At 46.7% G+C, this 27,386-nt stretch overlaps 1 protein-coding gene across 1 annotated transcript in view; it reads right to left on the bottom strand.

Annotated features, from left to right (window-relative positions):
* FRAS1 (Fraser extracellular matrix complex subunit 1) overlaps positions 1-27,386 on the bottom strand; it is a 101,572-nt gene that overhangs the window by 65,026 nt on the left and 9,160 nt on the right. The window contains exons 2-8 of the mRNA XM_066184773.1: positions 10,115-10,222; positions 8,696-8,788; positions 7,364-7,523; positions 6,694-6,827; positions 3,996-4,079; positions 3,258-3,359; positions 2,968-3,159 (exon numbers count right to left, since the gene is read on the bottom strand). Coding sequence (XP_066040870.1) covers positions 2,968-3,159; positions 3,258-3,359; positions 3,996-4,079; positions 6,694-6,827; positions 7,364-7,523; positions 8,696-8,788; positions 10,115-10,222 — 873 coding nt within the window. The remainder of the gene's footprint in view (positions 1-2,967; positions 3,160-3,257; positions 3,360-3,995; positions 4,080-6,693; positions 6,828-7,363; positions 7,524-8,695; positions 8,789-10,114; positions 10,223-27,386) is intronic.

The following is a 27,386-nucleotide window of genomic DNA, read 5'->3' as shown; positions in this document are numbered from 1 at the left end:
TGCAGCAATTCCAAGGGAATCAACGTCGCCAAAACCACGGTGGAATGCCGAGGCAGAGCAGCTCTTGCCCTGGAATGCAATCTCCAATATCTAATTTCACCTTATCTTCTCCCTATCCCACTTCATCTCTGTAGGTACAGTTTGAAAAATGTGCTTAGCGAACATTGCAGTTGCAGAACAAACCTCAGAAAAGGCCTCGGAATTCAGCGATAAGGCCATAACTTCATCCCTAAATCCCGCAGAGAAACACTCCCCCTTTTTACTGTGGATCACTGGGATTTCACCGGACCAGCCTCAAGATTTCAACGCACAGAGCCTTACCTTCATTCTCAATGTTCTACTTTTACTTCCCCAAGAGAATTTCAAAGCACATGCTCTATTTATCCCAGATGGAAAAAGCCTGTTCTTTGTCACAACTGTACAGCTCCGCAGATTCCACTTAAATAACTTCAGTTTGAAGATAAGAATTTAGCAGCGGGAGAAAGGAATAAAGTGCCCCAATTCACCACAACTCTTTGTGCCCAAATGGAAGCTGAATATTTAGAAGAGAGGCTTTTTCCTAGGGAACCAGGACACGGCTCACCAGAAACAGCTTCGGTTTCCAAGATTACCCAGCGGTTTTTTCTGATTTATGCCCATCGGGTGCCTGTTCCAGGATAATTTTCCCTGGGCCACACTGGCACGATCCATTTTTGTACGGGAATTGTTAAAGGCACAGACAGGGTAACAGCAGCACTGGTCACTGTTAGGTTCACCAAGGGAGAACACCTAAGCCAGGCCACACTCTGCCATCCCTGGTGCATTCCTGAGCAGGGGAACAGAGGAGGAACCACCTGGCTCTTAGGACCACACACAGCCTAAATCTCTCTCTGCTGCTTCTATGCATTTCTGCTCTTCAATTACTCCAAAATGCCTTTGGCAGGCTTTGGATCCCATGTCACTACCGTGTACTGTAAACTCTCCCATCCCCATCCACGACCATAAACACAGGCTACAGGAAAACTGGGAGCAACTAGCCATGGAACACGGCTTGCCTAGCCCAAAAAAATGCAGCTACGCCGCTCTGCCAAGGCTCAGAAAAGAGAGAGGCTGCGGGAGATAACTCGTGGCTTTGCTGCAGAGAGATTGATCATATTCCAGGTTGAGAACATGCTCACAGCCTGCTGAAAATGGCTTTTTGAGGATTAGGTCAGAATCACCACTGATACTTTGCCGGACAAGTTTGTTTGAAAGGGTTTGGAGCTAAACCACTTGCAGTTCCTATCTGTGACCTCATTACACTTCCAGCAGGATGATGTGACCAGGAAATTAATAGTGCCTTATGAAGAGAGAAACCCAAGTGCTCCTGGCTTCACATCGTCTCTGATTTATTGAGGCAGGTGCCTAAAAAATAAACAGACCTGCAACTTCAGCAGGAAAATACAAAGGAAAAAGAAAACATGGTGTTTGCTTTTTGAGTAAACATTTCCTTGTAATTAATGAATGCACACCTTGCACTATTGAGGCAAAGTAGGACTGAACATGACTGGAGGAGTTTTGAACCCTACACTTTAACATCTCCAGCTATTGTTCTGGAAAACACCCCTGGCTTTTCTGAATAATGGAATTTTTTTGTCAGTACCCAAGATGTGAGCGTGAATATTAACTAATCCTCCCCACTGAGCCAAGACAGCACGCCATCATCATTAGTGTAAATGATCCAATTTACAGCCAGGAGCACGCAGGCAGCTCGCTCAAACAGCTGGCGAGCGCACGAGATTTTATGACAACCACGACTTTTCATCCAGCAAAATCTCTCTGCGCAGTTTCAGGTCGGGTGAGCAGCAGCAGCATGGCAAGGGTGACTTTGGGTCCCACACTCAGGGCATTTTGGCTGTTTCAAAGGCACAGGTGAACGTACACTTTTATACCTTGATGCACACTTTTTTTGTACCACCTGGGAGTCCACGTGTGCATTTTCCTTTGAATATTCATTAAAACAAGCTGATCCAGGGAAACCATTTAGTCTGTGTTTTGGCTGGACCTCAGACACACCACAAGGGTGATGCTGCTTGAGATTTAGCACGCACAGGCAGGGTGACCAGAAAAGCATCACTACTGAGACAGAAAGCCCAGGAAGGCACTGGGTTCTTTCCCTTTTCCTCACTGACATTGTGAGGTCTCTCCCTCTTCCTTGGAGCCCCTCAGGAACTGGGAGGCCACAATTAGGTCACCCCAAAGCCTTCTCCTCTCCAGGCTGAGCAATCCCAATCCTCTCAGCCCGCGCAGTGACAAACAACACAGAAGTCTTATCCCACTGCAAAAAAAAAAAAAAGCCAATTCAAAGCATATTTGTATGTGGGTGGGTGAAGCATTCGACCCTATCTAATGCATTTTGCACATCCACTGCAGAGCAAATATAACATAACCTGGCAGGGAGGGGATTAGTTTTGGAGCAAACGGCACAGGGAATAAAACACCTTGCCAGCTTCACTTCCATGCTAAGAGTGGCATGGAAAAAAATGAAGAAAAGTAGAACACTGACTTCCATATCCAGCTACCTTACTGAAGGCCACTGTAGCACACAGAATGAGGATAAAAAGAACATTTCTTAAGCTTTTAATCATCTCTGACCTGCACATTTTCCCTATCTTCACCGCCTGGTAAATCCAGTGATCACCAGTGACTCCTCTGTGTGTCTAACCCTCCACTACAGCAGGCAGACCCAGCATGGGAGAGAATCCAAGTTCTATTAGACTCACACTGGTTTGCTTCACGATGGAAGCCCACCGTGCAAAACTTGCACGGGAGATTCCAGGTTCGCTCTCCTTCCCTGTGAAGTGTTTTTGAGCGGATTGCACAAAACAAGGGCCGGCTCTTCGAGTATCTCAAGTCAAGGAAAAAAAAAAAAAGGGGAAGGAAAAAAAATAAATAAATAAAATCCCAAGACTTGACAGGTCCATCTTGGCACAAGAAAGCCTTTCTCACCTTGGCACACTCCACTTTGGCACACTCAGCTGCCCGGCAGGTGACCTGCCCCTCCTGGCACAGGCAGAAGTCACAGCGGGTGCTGTTCCACATGTCTCCGTGGTACCTGATGGTGCCACCGTCCAGGCAGCTCCCTTGGGAAGACACACACTCCTCACAGCACTTCCCGGGGCGCTGCACCTTGTTCTCCCCCTAAAAACATCACCCAGCAGTGAGCAGGGCTCTCTGAAGCCCCTGGCACTGCAGAAGGTGCAGCTGGGGTATCAGAGGTGGGGGGAATTTCTCAGTACCTCCTCACAGGTGACAGAGCCACAGGTCTCTCTCAGACACCTGACTTCTCCTCTCTGACACACACACACAGTGCAGGCGTTTTTTTTCCACTGCTCCCCGTGCTGTTGAAAAAGGACATGGATACAGTTCTTAAACACCCTTGGAAAACAACCAAATTCCTCCCAGAAACCTGAGCTGCTTATGGAATATGATGGCTCCTTCTGCATGTCTCTATCAGACAGCAAACTTTCCTTTAAAAATGCTGATCTCTACACGCTCAGTAAACAGGAAGAAGAGGGACTGAGGTCTAGATGACACTGTGGGTTTGTATTTCTCATTAATTGCAAGCTAGTGGCATTGGGGAAGCCTGAACTACTATTATTAACCAAAAAAAAAAAAAATCATTGACAGAAAATCCCACATACATACATTCATCAAATAATGCATACAATTAATCCCAGATGACACAATGAAAGCTATAAATACTATGACCAGCAGTGCTTTCTGCTTTCCTCCTTCAAGACAAGTGTGAAAAGGAAATGCCTCATCTGCTTTGCCCAGCAAGCTTCCTTTCTGCTGGCCAGCAAATTCTTACCAAGTCCTGATTTCTTTCAACTCTCCTGCCTTTCCAGGAGGGAAGAAAGCAGCATTTGTACTAAGCTATCAGTGCTGGCAGAAAATCAGAGGCTGGGGAGAAGGGAAAGAGAGATGTGCCAAAAAAATCGCGAGTGGTTTTGGTGGGGCTTGCCACAAGTCACCTGGAATGTTCTTCCTGACACTGAGCAGGGCTTTGGGACACATTCTGGGCAGCATTTTCCAGGAGACAGAGCCATGACTTCCTCCTAAAGAGAAGGCAGAGACAAAGAAAAGAAAGCATGAACAGTTAACGTGGGGGTCCGGCATCAGGGCTTGGAATTCCAGGCATTTAGCATCCGTGGGATAACCCACTCCCACTCGGGGCTTTGTTTCGGCCCGAAAAGCAGCACAAGAGCAGAGTAAAAGGCTTGAAAGATGTTTCCTCCACCTCATTTTCTGGGCTTATTTAGATGGCAGCAGAGGCCTGAATACACAGAGAGATGCAGATAAATTCACACACATGACATAAAGTGCTTATATTCAGGCCTAGAGATATACAGAGGAAAAAAATAAATATACAGCAACGCAGGGAAGCACAATAAAGCAGGAGATGGATGAGAGAAGTTTTTTTTCGGGAATTGCCACATTTTAAGGCTTTGAAGGTGTGATTTACACTCATCACCTCTCAGGCATCTGCCTTGTTTTAGTTAAATCCATCCATATTGTCTGTGCAGGTGCTAAATTATGCCTAAAACTGGATTTTTCTAATTTCAATTTTTTTTTTTATGACGGATTTAAATCACGTTGAAAAAGGCTGGCACTTCACACCAACACAACTTTTCCTGCATGCCCCAACTCCAACCACCCGAAACTTGTTGAATTCCGCTGCTCCCAGTCCATGTACATCCAACAACTGGGAATAGCACTGTTCATCAGCACCTCCCTCCAGCCACGCCAGGATGATCAGAAGACAGACCGCTGGACTGGAATTAGAGTAGAAATGCCAAGCACCTTCACCTCATCTTCTCCTTTAGTCAAACCCTGAGCTTTCAAAGAAAGAGTGGAAGACTTTGTACAAAAGTTACCAAGGACAGATCTCCCAGCAGAGTTAAAAGACCTAGTTTTGTGTATTTTGATGGCATGCAACAGGAATTTTTGGCATTCCTCTCCCTCAGCATCTAGGGAAGAGCAAAGTTATCTGAAAGATGGAAGATGAGAGTTTAATCCTGGGAGAATTTTTGTCTTGGCTTGTGATGGAGTGGAGAAGGAAGGGAGGGACAGAGATAAAGGCCCATGCAAGAAAATGTTAGGTTTGACTGAGATCAGAGCAGGTTCCTTGCACATCCTGCTAATGTCCCTTCCGCTGGGAAATGTCCTTGGTGGGAAATATCTGGAACAGCATCAGAATCAGCTTTCTGCTGCATGAACTTGGATGCTGCCAGCCAGTTACTCTCAAATGCACTACAGCAACAACAGAGCCACTCCTGATTCCATAAATTAGATCCTAATGACTAGCTGATTAAACATTAGTGCAAGTGGCTCAGCAGGTAACGCCAGTCCACTTGGAGTGGGAAAGGAGGGGACTAAAGCAGGCATAAATTTGTTTTAGTGCAGAGTACTTAGTAAATGAATACTAATAGAATATCTCAGGACAAAGCAAAACACAATCAGCACGCACACACTAACGGGTGGTGTTTCTTCTACCAAAAAAAAAGAAGTGTTAATTGTGCAAACATCTGGTGCAGTAACAGAAAGCTGGGAAAGCATCAACAGAGAAAAAGGTTTATGAGTACTGCTTTTGATTTTCCCAGTGAAGAGTTCTCAGTCAGGGAGCTTCTGGATACATCATTGAAGCACGATAATAGACTCAAAAACACTTGGGAAATGCAGTCCCTAAAACATAAAGTCAAGGTCAGAGACAAGGATTTCCAGGGAGCCAGTTCCAGGCATGCTGTTGCAAAGGAGTACACCCAGGGGCCCAAAACCAGGGTACAATGGGCCCGATGAAAAAGATCCAAAGAGCACAGCCACACCCTTCAGCACTTCCTATACAACAACAAGAATTCCAAAAAATTGAGCGATTTGCCCAGAGTTTGGAGCACTGTGTACAGTTTGCTGCCTTGACTAACCCTGTGTGAGCGCTGTGTAGAGTCTTGGAGGGTTTAGGCTGTGTTGATCCCTGCATAAATGCTAAAAACTCATCACTTGTCCACAGCAAAGACCTTGGAAACAGCAATGTCCCTGTTCTCCCATCTGGACTAAAACCGTGAGTTTGCCTAGCTCCTCTTCCCAGTTTTGTTGTTTTCTAAACACAAACACGTGGAAGGAACGCTGCTCTGAGACTTTTCTCTCAGCTCAGGCTGCCTTGTATTTCTGAACTCCTGAAGGTAAAAGGGGAATTTCACCCACAGCTGACTACTCTCAAATGCATTTCTAGAGTTCGTGTACCAAAAAAAAAAAAAAAAGGAACAAGACCTGCAAATCAAACTCTGCAGCTGCAAACCAAACACTGAAATTTGTGAAGATAAACCCCATTATAAATCTTGTGGTTTAATTCCTTTGCTCAACAGAAAAAAAAAACATTCCCTGATCAACTCCAGATTTTTTTTTTTTTTGAGTAGGAAAAAAAGCAGTTTCTTTAGACAGAATTTGTGCCTAATTAACCAGCAAAGGGACAATAAAAATGAAATGCTGGGGAAAGACACACAGGCTTCACCATCACTCCACACCATTTCTGCAGGTCAAATATCTCTTTTCCAAATCACCCACTTGTCACCCGGAAGCTTTGCTTGCTAATTTGGTCCCCAGCATGAGAAATGCACGCTGCCCACAGAAAAGGAGGTGTTGAGGAACATTCCTAGAAGGCTGGAGGGTCCTGACCTGGCTGCAGAGCAGAGGCTGGCAGGAAGCTGTGGAGCACTGAGTTGCACCATCCCTGCAGACACATCTGGAGCACCGACCCAGGCTCCAGCCCTCGCCATCCTGGAACACGTGGCCATCGAAGGAGCAAGGCTCTAAGGGACAGGAAAACAAGGGAGAAGTTTCTTTTCCAACGCCCTTTAATTCTCTTCTGTCACCCACAATTAAAACACAGCTTTCGTGCATCTCAGAATTCAAAACTGCACTTTGTCAAAGCAGGTTAAGAGGGTAACAATTCCACCAGTTTCCAAGGGGCTTGTGAATTAAGAGCTCTGGATACACTTCTCCCACTGGGACCCTACAAGTCAAGGCATCCAGCAGCTGAAGAAGCATTTTTGGAACTTGCAGTCCAAGTGCATAGGAAATACCTGAGGTTTTTCCCCCAGTTTTAATCTCCAAAATGAGGAGATGTTAGGCGCATCTGCTCACTGCTTAAAGCTTGTCCTCGCCTCTTGGCCCATGGGTGAAGCCATTAGAAATGCAAATATGGCAGCAGGACAGAAAGGGAGTTACAAGACATGCTTGCCGCCAGTATCTTCCCAACAAAACCGAACAAGAGAAGAAAAGCTTTCCAGATGTGTGGCTAAAAGGAGGTTCTGAGCTCAAACCAACGGAACCAGACAGTACTCACCACCAGGGCCCACGCATTTGGGACAGCAGGAGCCCTGGGCAGTGTCCTGCATCTCCCCTTGTCCACAGGTGAGGGCTGGGCAGGTCCTGGGGCTGCAGGTCACCTTCCCGTGGGCACAGGAGCACCAGACACATCCCGAGCTGGCCCACTGCGTGCCGTGCTGCACAAAACACAACCCAGGGCGCAGAAAGCACAGTGAGACCTGGAAACAAGCCTTGTCCCTTTCCAGCTTCCTCCTCTCTCAAGGATGAGACTTGGCACTGATAAAAAGTGGCTTTCTGAACCACGTGGCAGTGGAATTGGGATACGAAATGCGACTCTAGGTACAAATATGCCCATATCCTGCTTGTGGGGGATGCCTACCGAAAGAACAGGCTCCCAAAAAGAGCCAAAAGACAAAAGCTGCAGCAAGAGAACAGCACAGGAAAATGCAGAAATAACACAAGAAGAAATAAAATGTATTCTGATGAAACATAGCACCACCAAATCACAGGAATAAAGAAATAGGAGAAGAGGATGGGTGTGCTACCCCTCCTGTTCCAGTTTTCCTTTAGCTTGCACCAGCGTCATGATGGCCATGCCTCACACTGGAACAGAGGGTTAGAACATCCATCTCAGGTGTGGAGAGCACAGCCCACATATGCAAATGTGTCTGGGCATTTTAGCCTATTTCTTGAGATTTGGACCTGACTTGCCTCTTGTCAAACAGAAAAGTCTGTAAGAGACCACACATAGGACTTGAGTCTGCTGTTAAGCCATTTTTCTACATCTGCCAGTTGTTTGACATGATTCATTAACTACTACCCATGAATCTTGATTTTTTTTCTTTACCTCCAGACACTTACTCTGATTATTTTGGCCTTTCAGCCCCCCTAGGTGAAACCACATCCCAGAACCTGCTTCTTGAATAATTCAGGATTACAGAATAGAGAACCCGGGTCGCAGAGCAGCAATCAATCTCCAGCAGCATAGATGGCTGCTGAGAGAAAAGCCTTCTCTGAGCACAGCTAATATGTCAAGTTCACTGTGCTTTGCTCCCCTTCTGCACTGTCTCAGTCATTCGCAGAAACAGCAAAGGGAAGGAACAAGTGGGGAAATCTCTCCCATTAAGCCATGCAGGAAACGCAATTGCTCAGCGACACATTCCCTTTCTGCAAACCCTGCTGACCAAACTCCTGCTAAATTCCACTACCTGACAGTGACAGGATATAAATGCAATGATCTATCCCTTCCCCTGCGCACCGGCTCAGCATCCTCCACTGGCTGAAAGAAACAGGGAGCTGAAAACAGGTAAGGATTGTCCCCTGCTGAGGAACTGGACAGAGCACTCACACTGTGGATCTGTCCTTCGTGCTGGCAAAATCCTTCAGCTCGGGAGGCACACTCAGGGCAGCACCTGTTGGAGGCTATTTGGAGCACTTCTCCCTAAAAAGAGACAGGATTACAATGAACAGCTGACATCAAAACAGGGACTTTAAAATGAAAGTGAAGCTGTGAGGCCTCACTGGACCTGGTGCTCTCAGTTCAGAAAGGAAAAGTTTCAAGTGAAATACAGAATGGTGCTACACCACATCCCCTTGCTGAGAGGTGGCACAGCACTTTGTGTGTGCTCAAAATAACGGCAGGATTTACACCCCCGAGAGTACAGGTGGGAATTCTTCAGCTGAACCAGTTTTCAAAGAATAGAACACACTGGTTCAAGACAAAACTCAAGATTCTTCAGTGAAAGGCCACTGAGAAACATGGGACAACATGTCGCTGAAACAAGATCAGCAGTATTTGCAGAAATCTCATAATGAGTAGTAAAGAAATTAACCATGGAGAGGGACGGTGACTTCTGACTTTGCTTTCCTGCCGGTGGTTTAGCCTTGAAGCATGAAATGATTTTTTCTTCTGAGACCCTTGGTGATCCTTTTCAATGCTTAAATGACCAGATGTTTTTAGAACACTTAAACATTTTATCTTGAAGATTGCCAATGTCAAGGAGGCACACAGATTCATTTCACACTATAAGCCTATTTTCCTTTTTGAGCTTTAAAGTTGCCACCTTTTCATTTATCTGATTTTTATCATTTTATCTAGTGCACTCATTATTAGGCGTGCCATGACAGCACTTGATTTCCCTCCTCTTTAAGCACAAAAATTTCTACTAGTTCAGTCTAGCTTTAATCAATACATGGCAATAATAATGGGGAAAACCAGTAAGAATCAAAATTATTTCCTCATTAGTGCCGTCATATTGGGAAACATTTTGACCTGCTTCACAAAGCCACATAATTATACTGACAGCCTCTTTAAAACACTCATTTTCACTGCTATTTGTGCACTCTACCCCAGCAATCCAGATGTTAATGCAAGACCAATTCCATGGCCAATTAATGAAGACCCAGACAAAGACAAGCAGGAGACAACGAAAGCTCAGCAACCATCACGAGGAAGAAGAAATGGGAAGACAGACAATCTCAGCTCTGTTGTTGCTCAGCAGAGTGGAAAGTGCCCATCTGCATCTTGCAGGGAGCCCCAGCCCCACCTCCAGACGAAGGGGGACTGGAAGCTGAGCTCATGCTGGGAGGTTTGAGCCCAGTTCAGGGGCTTCCTTTGGGATCAAGCTGCTCCAAGACCCGGCCTCTGGCTGGAGCGCGGCGAAGGGGACAAAGGCTTCACACACCACGTGTTTTCACTCCAAGGAGGAGTGCAAGGACACAAGAGCCTGTGCCTGGCTCTGGGCAGCCACAGGCACTCACCCCTTACCTTCTGGAAGTCACACTGAGGGGCTTTGCAGACCGTAGGCTCACAGGTGACAACACTGCTTAGGCATCTGCAGTCTTGGCAAGAATCCGGCTTCCAGAACGTGTTATTCTGCAAATAAAGTTGGAAACGAGACCCATGCAGCACCAGGAACGTCCTGTTTTAACAACGTGTCTCAAATAGCTCCACGGAGACAGACTGCAACAGAGCCCCCTCCCTCCCACGCACTTATCAGGCCCAACGTAGGCACTTTTCACTCAACAGCTTCCAACACGCAGCTGAAAGACAAGACCATGCACGGCCAGTAATCAACTCCAACAGCAAGATAATCCAGCCTCCAAAACTCCAGGTGAGTGCAACCCCACTGGAAAACTTCCCCGTAATCGTGTTCAGACTGTCCACACTGCAGGTTGATCCCAGAGGTGGCTTTGAGGCAAACCCACTCCTGGACGTGTGGCCAGGCACGAACAGGCTCTACCTGGACACGTTTATTCCAAAACACCACCAAGGAGACTCTGGCCAAGCAGAGGGTCTGACAGATCTGGAAACAGCTGTTGCCACCGCTGGATCAGCGCACCCAGCTGGAACACTCACAGCTAATTCACAAGGGTTTTCACCACCCCTGCTTGACCACCTTCCATTCCCTCCACGCTGAGGTCACGATCCCACGCTGCCTCCGCAAAAAAAAACGGGAAGAAGAGGATCAGCTTCTCACCCAAAATGCTGTTTCCAGCAAGACAATCCCTGTCCCTGTTGTATGGACAGACACTGGGCTAAACTGACCTCGCACGGGATGTTTCCCTGTGTAGGATGGACAGCCCCTATCCCAGCGATCCAGCCTCGTTTTTAAAGGATTTGCAAGGAGACCTTGCTGCTCATTTACACCACGTAGCGATTTGCTTCAATTTACTCACAGTGCAAAGTACAACTTGGGCAAATTAAGCTAGGGAAGGATGATTAACAGTTGACTGCCGTGAGCACATTTACAGCTAACTACTAAAACTGTTAAGCATAATGATAAAATACTGAAATGTGCCTTAAAGGCCCATTAGGCCGCTTAATGAGAGAAAAAATATCCTGAAAAACCAGGCCACTTGCTCGGGCACTTCTGTCGGGTGTTGGATCAAGAGTATCAATCTGCAAATAGTGGGACAGCCAAAAATGCTGCCAAAAAAAAAAAATATCCTTGTGTCCCTCCCCTGCTTTCCCAAAGCATTTCTCCCACATCAAACTGTGCTCCTCTCTGTGGCAAAAGGTCATGCACGCATTACAAACACTCCAGCGGCGTCAGAAACTTAGGGAGACTCTCCCTTGATGGAATGATGGTGGCAATGCTGACCTCAGAAGGTGCACAGCCCCCGGGGGGATGTGGCAAAGGCAAGGAGGGATGGTAATTCCTGCTCAGGAGCACAGCTGGCTCTCCCCCGCTCACACTGCGGCCGCAGAACAGAGACCCTGACAGCATCTCTGCCAGCAGATTTATGGCGCAGTTAGAGCAGAAATGAAGGTTAAGTGATGTGTGTGCCAAGCTTTAGCTAACACACACACACACTGGAGTTAACTCGCCCCGCTGGCTTCAGCAGCGCTCTGTTTGAAAGCTGGCAGCTCCCTGCAGGGAAGCCAGCCACGGGGTAACCAGGAGTGGGCAGGCTTAGTGCCCCCATCTCTCGGTTCTCCTAAACCTTCACCTCTGACCTCTCACGCTTATTAAAATTTTACAAAAAGGAAAATAACTTCCACAGTGGAATAATAACCAAAGGACTCTCACGGCACAAGGTCAGCACAGAGCCATCCGTACTCACGTTCTGAGACTTAAACGCACAGGTTTGCAGTAAGAAAACCCCTCTTTGCTCTTCTTCCTCCCCTGGTTTCTATCACAGACCAAGCAGGAAGCAGGCTGGCTCCTGTCTGTGGGCTCAGATCAGCTGCTTCTAAATTCCTTTTGCCAGGTGCTGGATCAAATCTGACACTTCTCTGCAGAGTTTTAAAACATCCATTATCTAGTTAATAGTCAGGAAACTACCACCTGATTTGCTGGGATATGGGAGTCATCCAGGCACCTCACGAGTCTCAGCGTCCAGGTCTATGGACAATTGAACATTTAGCTTAAGATTCCTGGCAACAGACCTGAAGTCCAATTTGGAAAGTCTGGATCCCACCTATCTGTCTTGCCGTGAGGCTTTGTTAGTGCTCACCCAGCACGTACAAGGACACTTCAAAGCTCCCAGGCAATACAGGTCTAAACATAAAGCAAGACTTGTCAGTAGACACTTAAAGAGCTCCTGGAAATCGCCTGACGTCTTCTCCAAGGCTCTGCTCCTCAGTGGACAAATTATCTGCTGCGATCTAAATGCTGAATTCCAAGCCTGTTGAGAGCGTATTTTTATCAATGACAACTTAAGGGGCTTTTTCCTTACAAGTACTAATATAATTAACAGTATAAATAATGAAATACCATGCAGAGAGCGCTTTGAAGACGGAAAGCGCTCCTTAAACGCCAAGTAGTGCCATTATAATTTATTAATTCCCTGGATTTCCCAACATCAAAAGAAGAAATGATACCTAATTCAACTGAATTTAAAAACACCCTGCTGCAAGGAGAGATACATCTACATTACTTGGGTCAGTTTGCAGAACAGGGGCCAAAAGAGCAAGAAATGGCACAAAACTTTCGAGCCTGCAGACACCCAGACCAAGACAAACTGAGATAAAACTGGAGACGCACGAGTACGTTGTGAGTATGGGATGAGTTTGGAGAATACTGATGAGGATTTAGAAGAAGGCAGGGGAGAAAAAGATAAAAGAAGGAGGCAAGAACACAACAAGCAGTAAAAGCAAAGAAAAAGCTAAAGAGACAAAGAGCAGACATGGAGCAAAGGGAGCCCAGAGCAGTTGTGAGTGCTCCTGGTTTGTCGCCCTGTCACATTAACCAGAGCACAGAAAGACCTAAATCTCTTGGACCACTGCTTTTTCCACTGGCCATCATAACTTCAGACAACTGCACCTGTCCCTCCTCTACCTCAGCAAAAAAAACCCACCCCAAAACAACCCACACAACAAATCAAAAATAACCAGTCTGCTATTAACATGCGAAAAGCCTCAGTAATTCAACCAGGTGTCACTCGGCATGGGATATCATCACCCCAGATAACAGTCTGTGTGCTATTCTGGTGCAGCGACTGGGGAAACGAGAAGCACACAACAGCTGGTTTGTGCCCCCTTTCCAGCTCTTACGGCTTCCTAAAAATATCCAGTCCATCCCTAAAATGTCACTGGGCGCTGGAGTGTCCCCTGCAGCACGCAGGACCTGTAAAGCCGCTCACTGGGGCGGTGGCATTGCTGCAATTGCTGAGCAGGGTGAAGCCAGCAGAGCACAGCTGCAGCCTCCGTGTCAGCCAGGGGTCGAGCTGCAGATTTGTAGTGTCACACCAAAAACCAGGGGGGTTGTTGCTTATCCTGTACCCCACCAATCACCTGATGATGATGACGAGGGGTCTGGAGCACCTCTCTCATGAGGAGAGGCTGGGGGAGCTGGGCCTGGTTGGCCTGGAGAAGACTGAGAGGGCATCTCATCAATCCATACAAATATCTCCAAGGTGTGTCAATAGGATGGCGCCAGACTTTTCGGTGCGCCCAGTGGAAGAACATAACATAAGAAGTAACAGCCATAAACTAAAAGCGCAAGGAGTTCCACCTCCACATGAGGAAGAACTTCCTTCCATGAGGGTGGCAGAGCACTGGAACAGCTGTCCAGGGACCAAACTCACCTGGAGTCATTCCTGTGTCACCTGCTCCAGGTGATGTGCAGAGCTCCCTTCCAAACACAGCTACTCTGGGATTCTGTGATGAACCCTCCAAGAGGCTGCTCTGCCCCCACACCTCCAGACTCTGGGGAGCAGGGAGGCCACACCACGGGGAGAAACCCCAAGAGAGCTCCAAGTCCGACTGACAGGTCAGATTTACCTCCCAAGTCGTTCCTGTGCCAGAGACAACTGAGAAAAGGCAGGGCTCAGGTGTCTCAGAGGAGGAATTCCAGGCCTCTTTGTTGAAATCCCAGGCAGAGCCCGGACCAATTACACTTTTGGTAACAATTACCAGCATCACCCACCGGCTGCCAGGCCAGGAGCCTTGGCAGCGCCCAACCCCGCTTTCACTTGTCCTTTCCACTCCAATTACTTGACAATGCCAGGCAATTGGCAGGAGAAGCCCAGACGAGGGGGAAAGCAGAGAGAACACTGCACGGTCTGTGGGGATACCCACTAATGGAGCAGCAGAGGAGATGGAAGCAATTCAGACACACATCAAGGATTCCCAGCGTCCATTCGGTTTTGGATTTGATGTTTTGTCTCCGGCAATGGGGAGCTGTTGCTCTGCCGTGTTTTCACATCTGGTGCTTGCTGGCATATCACAGAAACTCCTTGACAAGGGGGCTTTTGTGGGCTCATTCCAGCATGCCCACAATCAGAGAACAACACAGAAATCAAATGGAAATTCAGCTCCTCTCAGTGGAAACAGCTTTAGTCCTACAGCCCTAGGAGAGTACAGAGCAGTTAAGGCAAAGTGCAGGGCTTGATTAACACCACAGCAACATGAACACGCTGTTTCCAGGAATTGGGAACTCGTTCTCCCCTTCTTCCAGGCAGGGAATTAAGCAGTTACATAAAGTAAAACAAGGTACTGTTTTCACAGTTCAGCAGTCCGCTACATTTCCAACTGTTAAAGTCTTTCACCAGTTGTACCAGCCTTGTAAAAAATCAAGAGTCTAAAAATAACATTTCCCAGTAATCCTAAGATATTTCAGGGATATGATATTCCAAAATATTCTAAAAAAACCTTAGGTGCTGTTGTAATCTTCATCCTATCTTTCACACAAACACAGAAGCAGTTGCCAGGAAAGGGCCCAAATGAACCAGATGCACTGAGAAAACAGCGTAGAGGGAGTAAAGCTATGGTTTCCAATCATTGGTTCTAACCAGGGTTTAAATCAGCACACAGGAGATCTTTGTTCAGACCAACAGGTCAATATTTTGGGAGCAGCAGTGTTCCTTTAGAAAGGTTAATGCCTCTCGCTTTGTCACTATCAGATACACCCAAAGCAACTTGCAGCCTCTTTGTAAACTTTCTTCTCACATTAAATCCGTCTACGAATGGACATGGTGAATGGCTGAGAGCAAAAAAAATAAAAATATTATTTTCTCCCATTTTCTTAGGCTGCAGATTTTTTCCCTGCCCAGTTTTGATGAACTGCCAGAACGCACCAAAAATTCTCCTCAGCTTCCAGGAATAGCATTTGGGGTCCTCCTGCTGGTTTTTTCTCCCCTTTGCCCAAGAAGCTCCTAACCTGCCAACTGGCAAATTTCAAACATCCTCCCCCAAAACGACTTCTGAATGGATATCAAACTGTCAATGGATGTCAAACCCAGAGTGCTTGATTGAACAGCTGTGGAAAAGAAGGGAGGTAAGGGATTAATCCAACCTAAGCTAGATCACAGCTTTAATGATAGCACTTATTACAATACAATGGCTATTTCTGGGCAGCCCTGCTGTGTGATGCAGGTGAACCGATGGCAAAGCACCAAGGAGGTGATGTTCTGCCCCTCCAAATAATGCTGCTTGGTCAAAACTGGGACCTGGGAGAGCCACCAGGACATCAGCAGTCCACAGCAAGTGACGGATGTGTCAAATGATGAAGTGAGACTGCCAGCGGGATGTGGAATTTCAATCCAAAATGCAGGCTATGGTGGGCCAAATGCTTCCATGTTAACTGCATCTAAGCCAGGGCAGAGTGAACAAGACAAACTAGGCCTTTTATCTCATTTCTAACAACAACAACAACAACAACCCCACCAGGCCCTGAAAATCCTTGATTCAGCAGAGAAAGGAAATTTCCTCCTGTACAAGACACAGCCCTCAGAAACTCTGCACCAGGTGAAACGTAACTCTAATTCTACCTCTTGAAGGCAACAACCCACTCCAGAGCAATTCTGCAAGCCATGTCAGCAAATACAGAGCTACCTCCAACTCAGGCTAAATATCCAGGCTGGATATTTAGGATATTTAGGAAGTATCCTTCCAAAGCAAGGAATTACACACCTCAAATCCCGCTATTGACGCTGTGGGTCCAAGCACAGTAATCTCCCATACAGCTCCCAGAAAATGCAACCCTTTATGTCCTTATCTTCCATCTCAGCTCCCTGTGCAGCAGATTAATAAACTGGTTCTCTCTTCTGTTCCAAAGAGAAAGAGGACCCCTGCACAGTCATTAATCTTGGAGAACAAAGGCTTCATCACCGAGCAAAAACGATGAAGAAAAGCCTGTAGAATAAGGAAACATGCAGACTGTCCTCATGCCCTCCAGTATTTCTCTGGTTGAGATTCACCAAGGTTACAATCTTATGTCCAAACCCAAATCCAAATAATGGCAGCAGGAGGTGGGTAACACCTCAGTGCTTGACTCAAACACAGGCTCCTCGCTGCCTTCTGCTGCAAGTAATTCAATTAATTGACTCTGGCGCACAGAAGCTACAGGCTCAAAACCCAAATCAGGCTTAAAATGCCCTGAAAAGGGCAAAGATGATACGTGTATTTGCGTGCTTCAGCGCTGGGAAGTGTGATCAAGTCCATGGGGATCAAGAGGGACAGCCTGAGGGGAAGGAGAGAAGAAGTTAAGCAGCACAGTCCTTGGCGTTCACTGGGTCACACATGCTTTAAAAGTGATGATTTTTTTTCACAGTGACAACAAAATCACACCAAACAACTGAGGAGAACTACAGCTAATTACCCCTCACTCTCTGAAAGAAGGAATGCCAGCGGCACAAAAGCTTATCCTGTTCAAGAGCAGTGAGCAGACTGAGGGAGAAGAGGCAAAACCTGTGGAATACCAGCAACAGGGAAGCAGCCGTGGCCAGAAGGTGCAGTGGAGGAAAAAGTAACTCCAGGGCTGAAAGGGTGGTCAGATAAATCACAAAGCAGATTGCTTTCAGAGAGGAAGGCGTAAGAAACAGCTGTGTGAGGCATTTAAACTCCCTCCTGCGAGGCAGATAAAAGATGAACAGAGGAACAGGGCACGGGTTGGCCTCAGCAGGAGAAGTACCAGTCTATTAATTAGCACGATTGGCCATCAGTCAGGAATAAATCATATTATCCATTGGTAAGAGGCAGCATTCGACAGGAAACAAATTGCACGTGTCTCTGAGCTCATGCTGGAACAGTTCCTTTTGCTTTCATTATTCAGAAGGACTGCGTGAAAGGTCATGGCAAAAAAAAAAATTTATTTAAAATTAAAGCCCTGTAATCCTAGCTAAAGTATAGTTATTTTTTCGATGCATAGCACCATGACTCTGTGACCGGATTTCCAATACAGTGCCAGGGAGGTGTCACAAGTTGCTCTGAAAATAACCATGGTCCATACTCAGAGCATCTCTCCAGCTTGTTCCCTTTCCCACAGTTCCTCTTCCATAGAAAAACCCATTTCACAAAGTTTGACTGTCCACAGGAGAAGCAAGCTCAGGGACAAAGATTACCAAAACCTCTACAGCTCCTGCACACGAATTTTTGTCCCTCAACCCCTTCTCAGTACTTAACGTCTCCCTCAGAACAAATCAGAACAATTTACACGGCAAGCCCGTAATGGGGGCTGGAGCAGCAATGGCAAGAGGGAGCACATGTATAAGCACTTATTTAGACTCTTGAAAACAGACTGGGAGGGGTTCCTAAATCTCTCCAATGCTCATCGTTTTAAAAAGGGACAGTTTTATATCAAAGCACTTGGCTCCTTCACCGTAGCGATGCCTTAATCTACAGCCGCCGCTCCGTGAAATATTTAGCAGAGGCAAAGCATATGCACCCCGTAAGTTCAGGCTGAGGAAGAAAATCCATCTTCCCTCCATCCTCAGGCAGCAGGAAAGGACTGGGTATTACAGTAAATAACACCTGAGGACGTGTTTCTGTTAGCCACTTTAATTCTTCTTCTTCAATAAGCTTGCATGAGCGCTTGGTAATGCGTTCTTCAAAGCACACCTCTGGCACGTATGAAGCATCAGGCATCACTGTCCACACGGATTCAGCCAGAGGAGTAACCCAGAGCTCTCCTCACATCCCTCTCCCTGCCATGGATATTTGCCAGGCTGAAGATTCCTCGCTGACACGGTGTGAGCCAATTCCTGTCAGGCTACTTCACGCTTGGTTAGAAATAATTGCTGCCTCATTACAAATTTAATCATGGCACTGTGATACGGCAGAACTCCTCCTTGCGATCTCCTTCCCTTCCTTCTTGAAGAAGATGTGAAACAGATTAACCATTATGCAGCCTGGGCATTTTTTAATTTATTTTTTTTCTCTCCTCAAGGAAGGAAATCCCGTCTTCCAAGATTTTGTTCGTGTAGTTTCTACATGGCTTAAGAGACATCTCACGATGCTTTTAACTCCAGGTTCCTGCAGGATCCTAAGGTTTTTGGTTTTTCTTCATCTGGACCCACTTTGAGAAGATTTCAAAGTAGAGGAGTCCCACACTTGAGGGCTTGCCTGTACCCTGAAAGATTCACAGCTTCCCTGAAGAATGCAGTGATTTAGGAAAAGTGGGACAGGAAACACTCTTGAGGGAAGTGTCCTCTCTACTGAATGAGTTAGGAATGAAAATTTCAGGATGGAGAGGTTCCCCCGTAACACAGCTGTAAAAGTTGAGAGATTATTCCACATTCTCCTTTCCTTCATTCCCGCTGTGCCATGAATGTAGCTGATGCAATGACCAGCCTGGCACCTTCCTAGAGCTACAGAAATCCCACACCAGGGACGAATGGGACCTATCTGATCGCAGGGATCAACTCAGTACTGAGGAAGAAGCCCTCCAAAGAAAAAGCAGGTTAATCTCCTTTGCTGCACAAGACCTAAATTTCTAAGAACATTGCAGCAAAGCACAAAGGAACATTCCCAGAACTAGGAGTACTTAGAGCAGCTCCAATCAGGATCCTGGTTTCAGTATCTTCATCTCTCCTGAAGATCTTGGTGATGGGAATTCCCAGCAGCAAGGCCTTGGTGCTTCCAATACCCTCAGGTGTCTCTCTACCTGTTACTCCCTATGCTTTCAAAACCAGCTGCATGCAAATAAAGCACGACCTGATAACAAAAAAAAAGGTAGAGGATTTAGAAAAATACTCTCTTGTATTTTTCCTTCCTCTCTTTCCCCTTTTATTCCCCGCTCAGCAAAATAAAGAAAAAAACAAGCTGGGAGATTTGAGACTACTGAATTAACTTTCCTGCATGGCTCTTCCACTCCTCTGCACTGGCACACTTCCCAGAGGTCTACGCACAACAGCGTGGATGGATGGCTTTTCCAAACACCTGCATCCATCATTTGATTTGACCTCCAGAGGTCACATTCTTCCTTGCATCTTTAGTTACTTTAATCTTAAAAAAAGAAAAAAGGAAAGTAATGTGGGTCACCAGAGTGAAGCTGGCTGCCAGGCTCCCTCCCTTCCTGCCTGCAAGGAAACAGCAGTGACTCCCTGGGTCAGTGGTGCCTGGATCAGCCACAGCTCCTGGACTGCACCAACGCAGAGGAGAGCACGCCCCAAATCAAGCCTTCACCTTGTACCTCATGTTTCCCACTCAGGGCCCATGAGGAATGTTGTTCAGGCTCTGGAAAGAAACTGCCATAACGTGCAGTCCTGGCGAGACAGCCCATTTTTCAGGAGCTTGGGAACATGAAGAATTTCGGTGCTCTTTTTCTACGGTGCAGTAAATATTGCACTTTAAATCCACTTGACGGCTGTTTAAGTCCTGCTAGGAATCCAACCTTCAGGTTCTGGGATCTGAACTACAGCTCTGCCTGCACCACCCCTGGGAGTGTTCAAACCCAGGCTGGATGAGGCTTGGAGCAACCTGGTCCAGTGGAAGGTGGTTCCCCCCACGGCAGGGGGCTGGAAATAGCTGAGCTTTATGTCATTTATGACTGTCTGCTGTTTCTAGGAATACACAAAAGCCCTTGCACAAGGAAACGTTAAACAGAGGACATGCAGTGACAGATGAGCGGGAAGCAGCTGCATTATCACCTTCCAGGACAAACGTGCTAAAATAGCAGCTAAACCCAGAGGGAATTGCAGCCATCCAGCATCCTCTCCTCAAAACACGCACCAGAGAGCTCAGCATTGAGGGGAGACTCCTAAAAACAAAGAGGAGAGCAAGCCTGCAACGCTTTTTAACACAGCACACTAAAAATCCTCCAGCTTCCCCTCACCTTCGAAAGGCCAGTGAAAGATGCTTGATGAAAGCCTCGAGGTGGCCAGGGCTCTCGCTCTGCAAAAGCGGATTGCTCCAGGGAAATCCCAAATTCCCCAGCCCACACCAGCTCCCACCGGGCTGAGATATTGAGACAGTCAAGACACACTGTTCTTGGAAATGAGGATGTACAAAGGCAGAAAAAATTGCTCAACCCCTTATTAATCTGCAGAACTTTCCCGCCCCATGATGAGGAACAGAGAGGCAGAATTTTGGAGCCTAGCTCCGAGCACACTTGACTTGACAACAAGCCAACACATGGATTTTTTTTTCTACCCTTTCCTGGATCATTAACCTGGGCACCACTCCCACGTCTGCAGACAGAGTACACCGAGACTGGAGTGCCCATGAGCTACGTGCACAAGTCCCATCGTGTCCACCCCGCCCCATCATTTACACTGGAAAAATAGAGGTTTATAACAAAAGGGAGTTTGCTTCTCAGGGAAGAGGATTAGCTACCTCACTTGAGCTTTTGCAGCAAGCTTATCCGGACATTATCACAGCTGCACTTCCACCTTGGGTCTGCAAGCGTTAAGGAAAACTGTCATGCAGGATGCCAGGAAAAGGATGGGGGTTTTCCTCATGCTGCCATGCTAAAGTGAATACCTCTGGCTCCAAGAGCAAAAAGAAGGAAAACCTGGGGCAGAAGGACAGCAGACAGGCCCCCAGGCTCCTTGCTGGACCTCCAAGCTGTGGCCTGGGGAAAGAAAAAGGAGTTGCACTTCCAGTAATCCCCTCCAGCGACATCACCTGCTCGGAATCATCAGCACATGGTTCCCACCACATCGCAGGGGATAAGGAAAGATCACAGAGACTATCCAAACCCCAGGGCCTGCCAGGAATGTTAATCCAGCCTCCTGCCATGACCCCCAGCAGCCCTGCTGCGGGCACTCAGGGCAGCGAACTCAAATCCCCACACCCGGCAAGGGGCTGGTTTGGGAAAACACAAAGTACCTTCAGAAAATCCATAATGTCAGGAGTTATGTCAAAATGCTTTCACTACGGGGGAGGGAAGCCTTCTCCACATCTTTCTAGAAGGTCCTTCTTTCCTGTCATTTCTCCTTCCTTCTCCCTGATACTTTTCCATTTCTTACAGACGTCACTCGTTACATTCTTAATATTCAGCCCATTTCGTATCATTTACCTTTCCCTACTTGTTTCGGGGGTTGGCTCTGCTAATTGCTGTAACTTTCCAAAACTTCACCAGCTTCACCACTGTGACAAAAGAAAAATCCAAATTTCGCCACCGCGTTGCCATCTCATCATTCAACTCTCTCTTTACAATTTTCAGATTGCAAAGCCTACTTATCTTTCAATATTTAAGTTTTTAAACCTTCCCAGAATGTGAAGAGACTCTGAAAGGAGATGGTATTTTATTGCCGCTTTGAAATGCCTCTGAGGAAAAACAGGGTGAAGTATTTCAGTGAACCACCTTGTCTCACAAAAACATTTGTTTCCGAGATCTAACAGTTCAAAGGAAAATCACTTTAGACAATGGACAATGTCTTCATGGACCAGAATGTAAAGTAGACCCAAGCCTGCCAGTTTTGCTGACCCAAAAACCAAGGACTGCATGCAATTATCGCTCTCAATGAAGAGACAGCAGCCAGTGTGACACTAGGAAGAAAACCGAAAGCTCACACACCCTTAGGGTAAGAAATAATATCTCATTTTCTCTCCAAAATGCCCTAATTTTGAGGTGGTCACAAGTCCCATCCCAAAGGCTGAGATTTTGATTTGACCAATGCCAATGTAATGTAAAACAACCTGAATATTTCAGATGGACCAGGCTGGCAAGTCCCTTCCTTCCAGATGTCATTTAAATTTTATAGAGAGGCATAAGAGAAGTGATTTATGCAAGATGGAAGTCCTAGGAGGAGCAGCCTGTCACACACAATACTCGTACTTTGTCCACCGCTCCAGTGTAACAGCAAATTGCACAAATTCCAAGGAAGGAGAGAGCAGGGAACCTCGCGGGGAACTGGCAGAAAAGCAGAGCTTTCCACTTCTGTTTCAGAAAGCTCTTCATGAACGATGGCCGCTCCTGCTTGGCGATAAAAGGAGCCGGCAGTGTCAGCCCTACCCCTGCAGGGTCACAGGTCTAAATCACATCGGGGTACAAGTGTCCCCTCCAATGGCAATTCCAGCACACGCAATCTTAAGAGGGTGGAGTGACCTTTGATCTCCCCAAAAGCACTTTGATCAGACAGCCAGAAGCAGCCAAAACCTGTGGGTGTTTCGGCTGTGATACGCCCTTTGTTAGCGATTTTCAAAAGACAAGTATTCAGCACCGATAATTTGCTGGCGTAGTATAACACAACTTGCTTGATCTCTCCAAAACCTCTGTCTGCAGGAGGCAGGAACATTCGCCGGCAACTTGAGAACCCTGGCTGTTCCGTGCACAACCAGGAGTAAGAGGAGGTGCTCCACAATAAATTCTTTAAAAGGGCCCAGCTAAAGGCAGACAGGTGCCCTTCTGAAGGCCATTTTAGTATCAGCCACTGGGCAATCCAGAAATAAAGCCATGGCTCCTCACGGCTCAAAGGCTGCAGTCCAACAAAGTCAGCGGGAAAACCCGCCCTTACTCCACGGCTAGATTTTCTTCTTCTCCCAGCAAAACAATTATTCCTGCTGGTGTTCGTCCAGGCAAGGTCTCCTCCCTCTGCAGCCGGCTAATGAATCAAAAGCAAACCCTGCGCTTAACAAAACCCACGGCCGAGCCTGCATCAAAGCTGTCCCTTGCCCTGCTTTGATTCTCCTGCAGACAAACAAAATAAAACAAGTCCCTGGTCTCATTTCATCCTCTCCCCCAGGCAAGTTGAACTCCGGTCCTGCTAAGGAGGGGGCCACTAGAATTGCCCTTGTATAAACATTTAGCTTGTCTCAATTACTCCACCTTTGCGTGTTCAGCACTTTACAGACACATGAGCAAGCACAGGCTTCCTCTCCCCCTTTCTCTCGTCCCCACTTCATACCTGCTTAAATTCAAGGCAACCAATCCTATTAGGAGTGGAGTTAAAGCGGGGTTGCAGGGAAAACGCTGTGTGAAGTGCCTGTTTACATCTCCAGCGACCGAGGGAACCATAACCATCCATCCAGTTGTCACCGGCCTTTGCATCATCTGCTCAGGCCATTAGGATTTAATTCCTTTACACGATGCCCAACAGCCATTTACTTGTAGGAGCTCGCAATTAAGAGCCTCTCCCGCCAAGGCACGGTCGTGTGAGCTTGGATCGCTCATTCCCAGCCCTGTCCGTCGGCGCAGAGACGGGCACCTGGAATTCCATCTGCGCGCGCTCCGCGATGGATCCCCCGGCCGGGCGCGGGCCGCTGCGGCCAGACACGCAGGTGTGATCCTGGCACCACCACCTGCTCCTGACAGAACCGTGCCAGCTGCCTGCCGAGCTCCCAGAACCTGCCAGCTCCTCTTCTCCCCGCAGATGCCGCGGTTAGGGGGTGAGGAGGTATCCCCAGGGAAGCTTTATCCCAAGGCGGGCAGCAATTCCCGGGACTCCCGCTCCTTTCTCATGTGCAAGCAGCTACGGCTTGTTAGCTCCCTCCAGGCACAGCTGGGAGAAAATAAGACAGAGCCAGCAACCATTTCAGTGCTGCCCAAAGCAGCAAAACGTGTTCCAGCGGCTAACCAGATCCATCAAACCCTGCCAGTGATTCCTCACACGTGCGCTTCCCCCCTCCCTGGAAGCTCGCCCTCAGCACCGGCACCGGTGTCAAAACCTCGTTAGAAACGACTCCTTTGTAAAATTGCTTTTCATTTCCATGTTTTTTCCCTAATTAGAGGCATTTTGGAGCTTCATGTAGACCGAGGCAGGTGAGAGGGATGCAAATTAGGATGAGGTTTACCCAGAAGGCCGGAAAACCTACTTTAGTCTTTTTTAAGGGAGGGGAAAAAAACCCACCTGGCTCCAAAGCACCCAACTGTCCTGACAGGAGACGTTTTGGAAATCCTCCCAAAGGATCCACGATTTAAAGGATTTTTTTACATTTCTCATCAGTGCACCACGACAGGGCTAAGAAGACTCAAAAAAGTAACGATTTTGAAAAATAAAAGAAAATATATTTAACAGACGCCTCAAGGGGAAAAAAAATAAACTAATTATCCTCAATATATGAAAATGCTTTTCTTGGAAAATACCTTTCCTGAGCGAGCACAACTCACAGTGATACAGATAAATCCAAACAACAGGAAGGAAATGGGGTTAAAGAGATGATCATAAACCAAAGATTTCTCCAGGAATGTTCCTTTCAAGGCATCTGCAGAAAAGTATTTCCCAGGCTTGACACAGATCTCACACATAAAATAAATACCTTGGTAAATAGAAATGTACAGGTGTTACCTGTCTCTAAACTAGCTTTTAATTCCAATTTCCCCTCATTTTAGTTATAAAGCATCCAAAAAAGGAATGCAATGACTAAATGTTTGCACATATAGATCCATCAGTCTTTCCCCTGCCCCATCCACGCGGACTCCTGGACTGTCAAAATTGGACATGCTTCTTTTTTAAAAAAAATACAATTAAGACCTTTCCATCATTACGGCTCCAGGATTTTATAGGCAGGCCCATTCAAAGCCATTTGCAATTCAGCTGGGTCTGGACTTGCACGATTTTATAATTTTTGGTACCCGTCTGGCTGCTTGCCCAACTCCCAGTTTGAGGAAAGCCACATCCCTCCTTCCTGAAAAACGAGCTAACAGAGATCCCATTGAGACTGCACTCACCAGCTCTGTAAAACTCCTCAGGATTAACCATCCACAGAGCACAAAACACACGTGCACTTCCTGAGCTGTTCCTGAGGGGAAGGGAGCATGGGAGGGAAGAACAGGCAGCATTTGGTTGTTGGGTTGTTTTTTCCTACCGCAAGAAGCAGTTTTAGAGAAGGAATGAGGATTCCCTTTAGCAGAACAGTTTTGAAAGGAAAAGGAATTTTTACGGCATTTTATGACAAATTATAAAAATTCCAGCACTTCCACTAAGTACATGTGCTGTTCCCACTGATCACAGAGCCCGTGCCATGTTATCAGATGAAGCCCAAAGGCCAAAATATTTCTCTGCAGCTGCATCTAAACCATGGGGAACCAAAAGCAATTCCTCTGAGCACTTAACCCGCAGGGCAGTGCAGGGCCAGGCTTCTAGTCCTGGCTTCCTTAAAGAAGACTTAAAAATGCATTTCAAAACCAAAACTGAATTAATGCCAACATAAAAGCTGAAATATTTTCGCTGCCTGAAATTTACCTTTATTTAAGTGGCACAACTTTTTCAACTTGCTTCCTACATCAAAAAGAGACACTGGGCAAGACTGGATTCTTTTTAAGCCTTCCTAAAACTGCAAGAGAAAGATGACGCTTTCAAAAGTCAGCATTTTCCAAACCAGCTGAGGTAAGTCAAGCTCCTGAGCCTAAATTTATGCATCAAAGTCTTCAGTGCTCCTCTCCAAAAATCCTGTGTTCGGCTGACCGTTCACAAGCCTTGTGGAGCCACCATACAGCTAAAACAGCAGAGGAAAGAACCAAACCACAGTCAGGATTCCTAAATCCACAGCCTAACTTTAGGCTCCTGATCTTGAAAGAGTCACCTTAAAGCACCTGTCCATAGACAAGGATCTGGGGGAGGATGGAGAGACAGTGGGGAAAATAATTTTTAAAATAATATTTTGAGAGAAAAGAATTATTTACAAAAGAACTTCCTTGGGTATTAGATCTCTTGTAGTTTCTTTAAGAACAAGCCACTGTCCACTCTATTCTTCAGCCAGGCAAAGGGTCACACTGAGTGTGTCTGTAGTGACAAATGTCTAACACAACCCTAACTACCCAATTTCAAGCAAACAACTGAACCAAACAAGCACAAAACCTTTTTCTCCGGCCACCAAAAGTGCTTTAAAGTAGACACTTGGTTTTTCCTCCTCAGTTAATTCTCCCCTTCTGGGAAAGCTCAGTTAATTTAATTGGCCTTCCAATTCCTCACCACGTCAATAACCGAGTTGCTAAGGGTGAAATAACAAGTTGCAGATGAATTAATCCCACCGTGGTGGCCCCTGACAAGAACTCTTTCCCAGAGCAGCCCTCCTTCATGCCCTGATTCCCAGCCCCAGCACTGCCACTCATGGGACTCTCTGCTGAGCAGATTTAACTTGCTAAGTCAGCAGAGATTTATTCCCTTTTCCCTGATTCAGGCTTCTGCCTCCTCTGAGGGAGGCAGGGGCAATGTGAGCACCCCTTTCTGCAGCAGCATACGGGTGCCCGTGATTTGGAGCGGAATGAAACGACAGCCTCACGTTACAGGAGACAGCTGGATGAACTTGCATCCCTTGGACTTTAAATCAGACAACGTTGCAACATACAGAAGCGCTTAACTTTCAGATTAAAACGCAGCCCTGCAGCCAAAGTTAGAACCGAGGGCTCCTGCACCACATCAGTCAGTCACCCGCAGTGGCCACAGTCAAGCTGACCGTCGGTGGGTCTTCCTCTGCGATTCCCACAAGGAAAAAAGAAGTGGCCAAGTGCACGTGGTGGCAGAATATCAGGAAGGATTGAGCGTATCAGATAAACCAGGATTTGCTGACTAAGAGGAATTCAGCAAGGCATTAGCAGAAAGTTGTCATTAATTCAAGCTACCGAGGCTTTGCCAGATAATAAGTTTAAAAGCTTGTGGTTTAAAATTCTACCATGAAAGCACAAGAGGTAGAAGAAATTGCTTCAGTGGATTTAGACACTGAGGATTCTTTTTTTTTTAAACTTCCTACAGAGTATTTTCCTCTTCTACCCTCGTCATCCGATCCCATTTCTCATAGATTACAGCCCTGCTCCGCCATTTGCTTAATGAAGTTTACACAACATTAGAGGTACTTGATTTAGCTGCCACAGCCACCATCTGTAATTAATCCTCCCAGGAGCCAGGACGCTGCACAGCTTGCTCCTGCAAGCTGGGTTTCTAATGTGGAACAAGCTTATGACCTCCATAATTCTGGTCTCCCATCAGTTTTA

Source organism: Chamaea fasciata, unplaced genomic scaffold (genome assembly GCF_029207755.1).
Source record: "Chamaea fasciata isolate MVZ Bird 193981 ecotype frontalis unplaced genomic scaffold, bChaFas1.0.hap1 SCAF_6, whole genome shotgun sequence".
In the NCBI taxonomy this organism is placed as follows: Eukaryota; Metazoa; Chordata; class Aves; order Passeriformes; family Sylviidae; genus Chamaea; species Chamaea fasciata.
The sequence above is the reverse complement of the archived record's forward strand: the minus strand, read 5'-3'. Positions and strand labels throughout refer to the sequence as shown.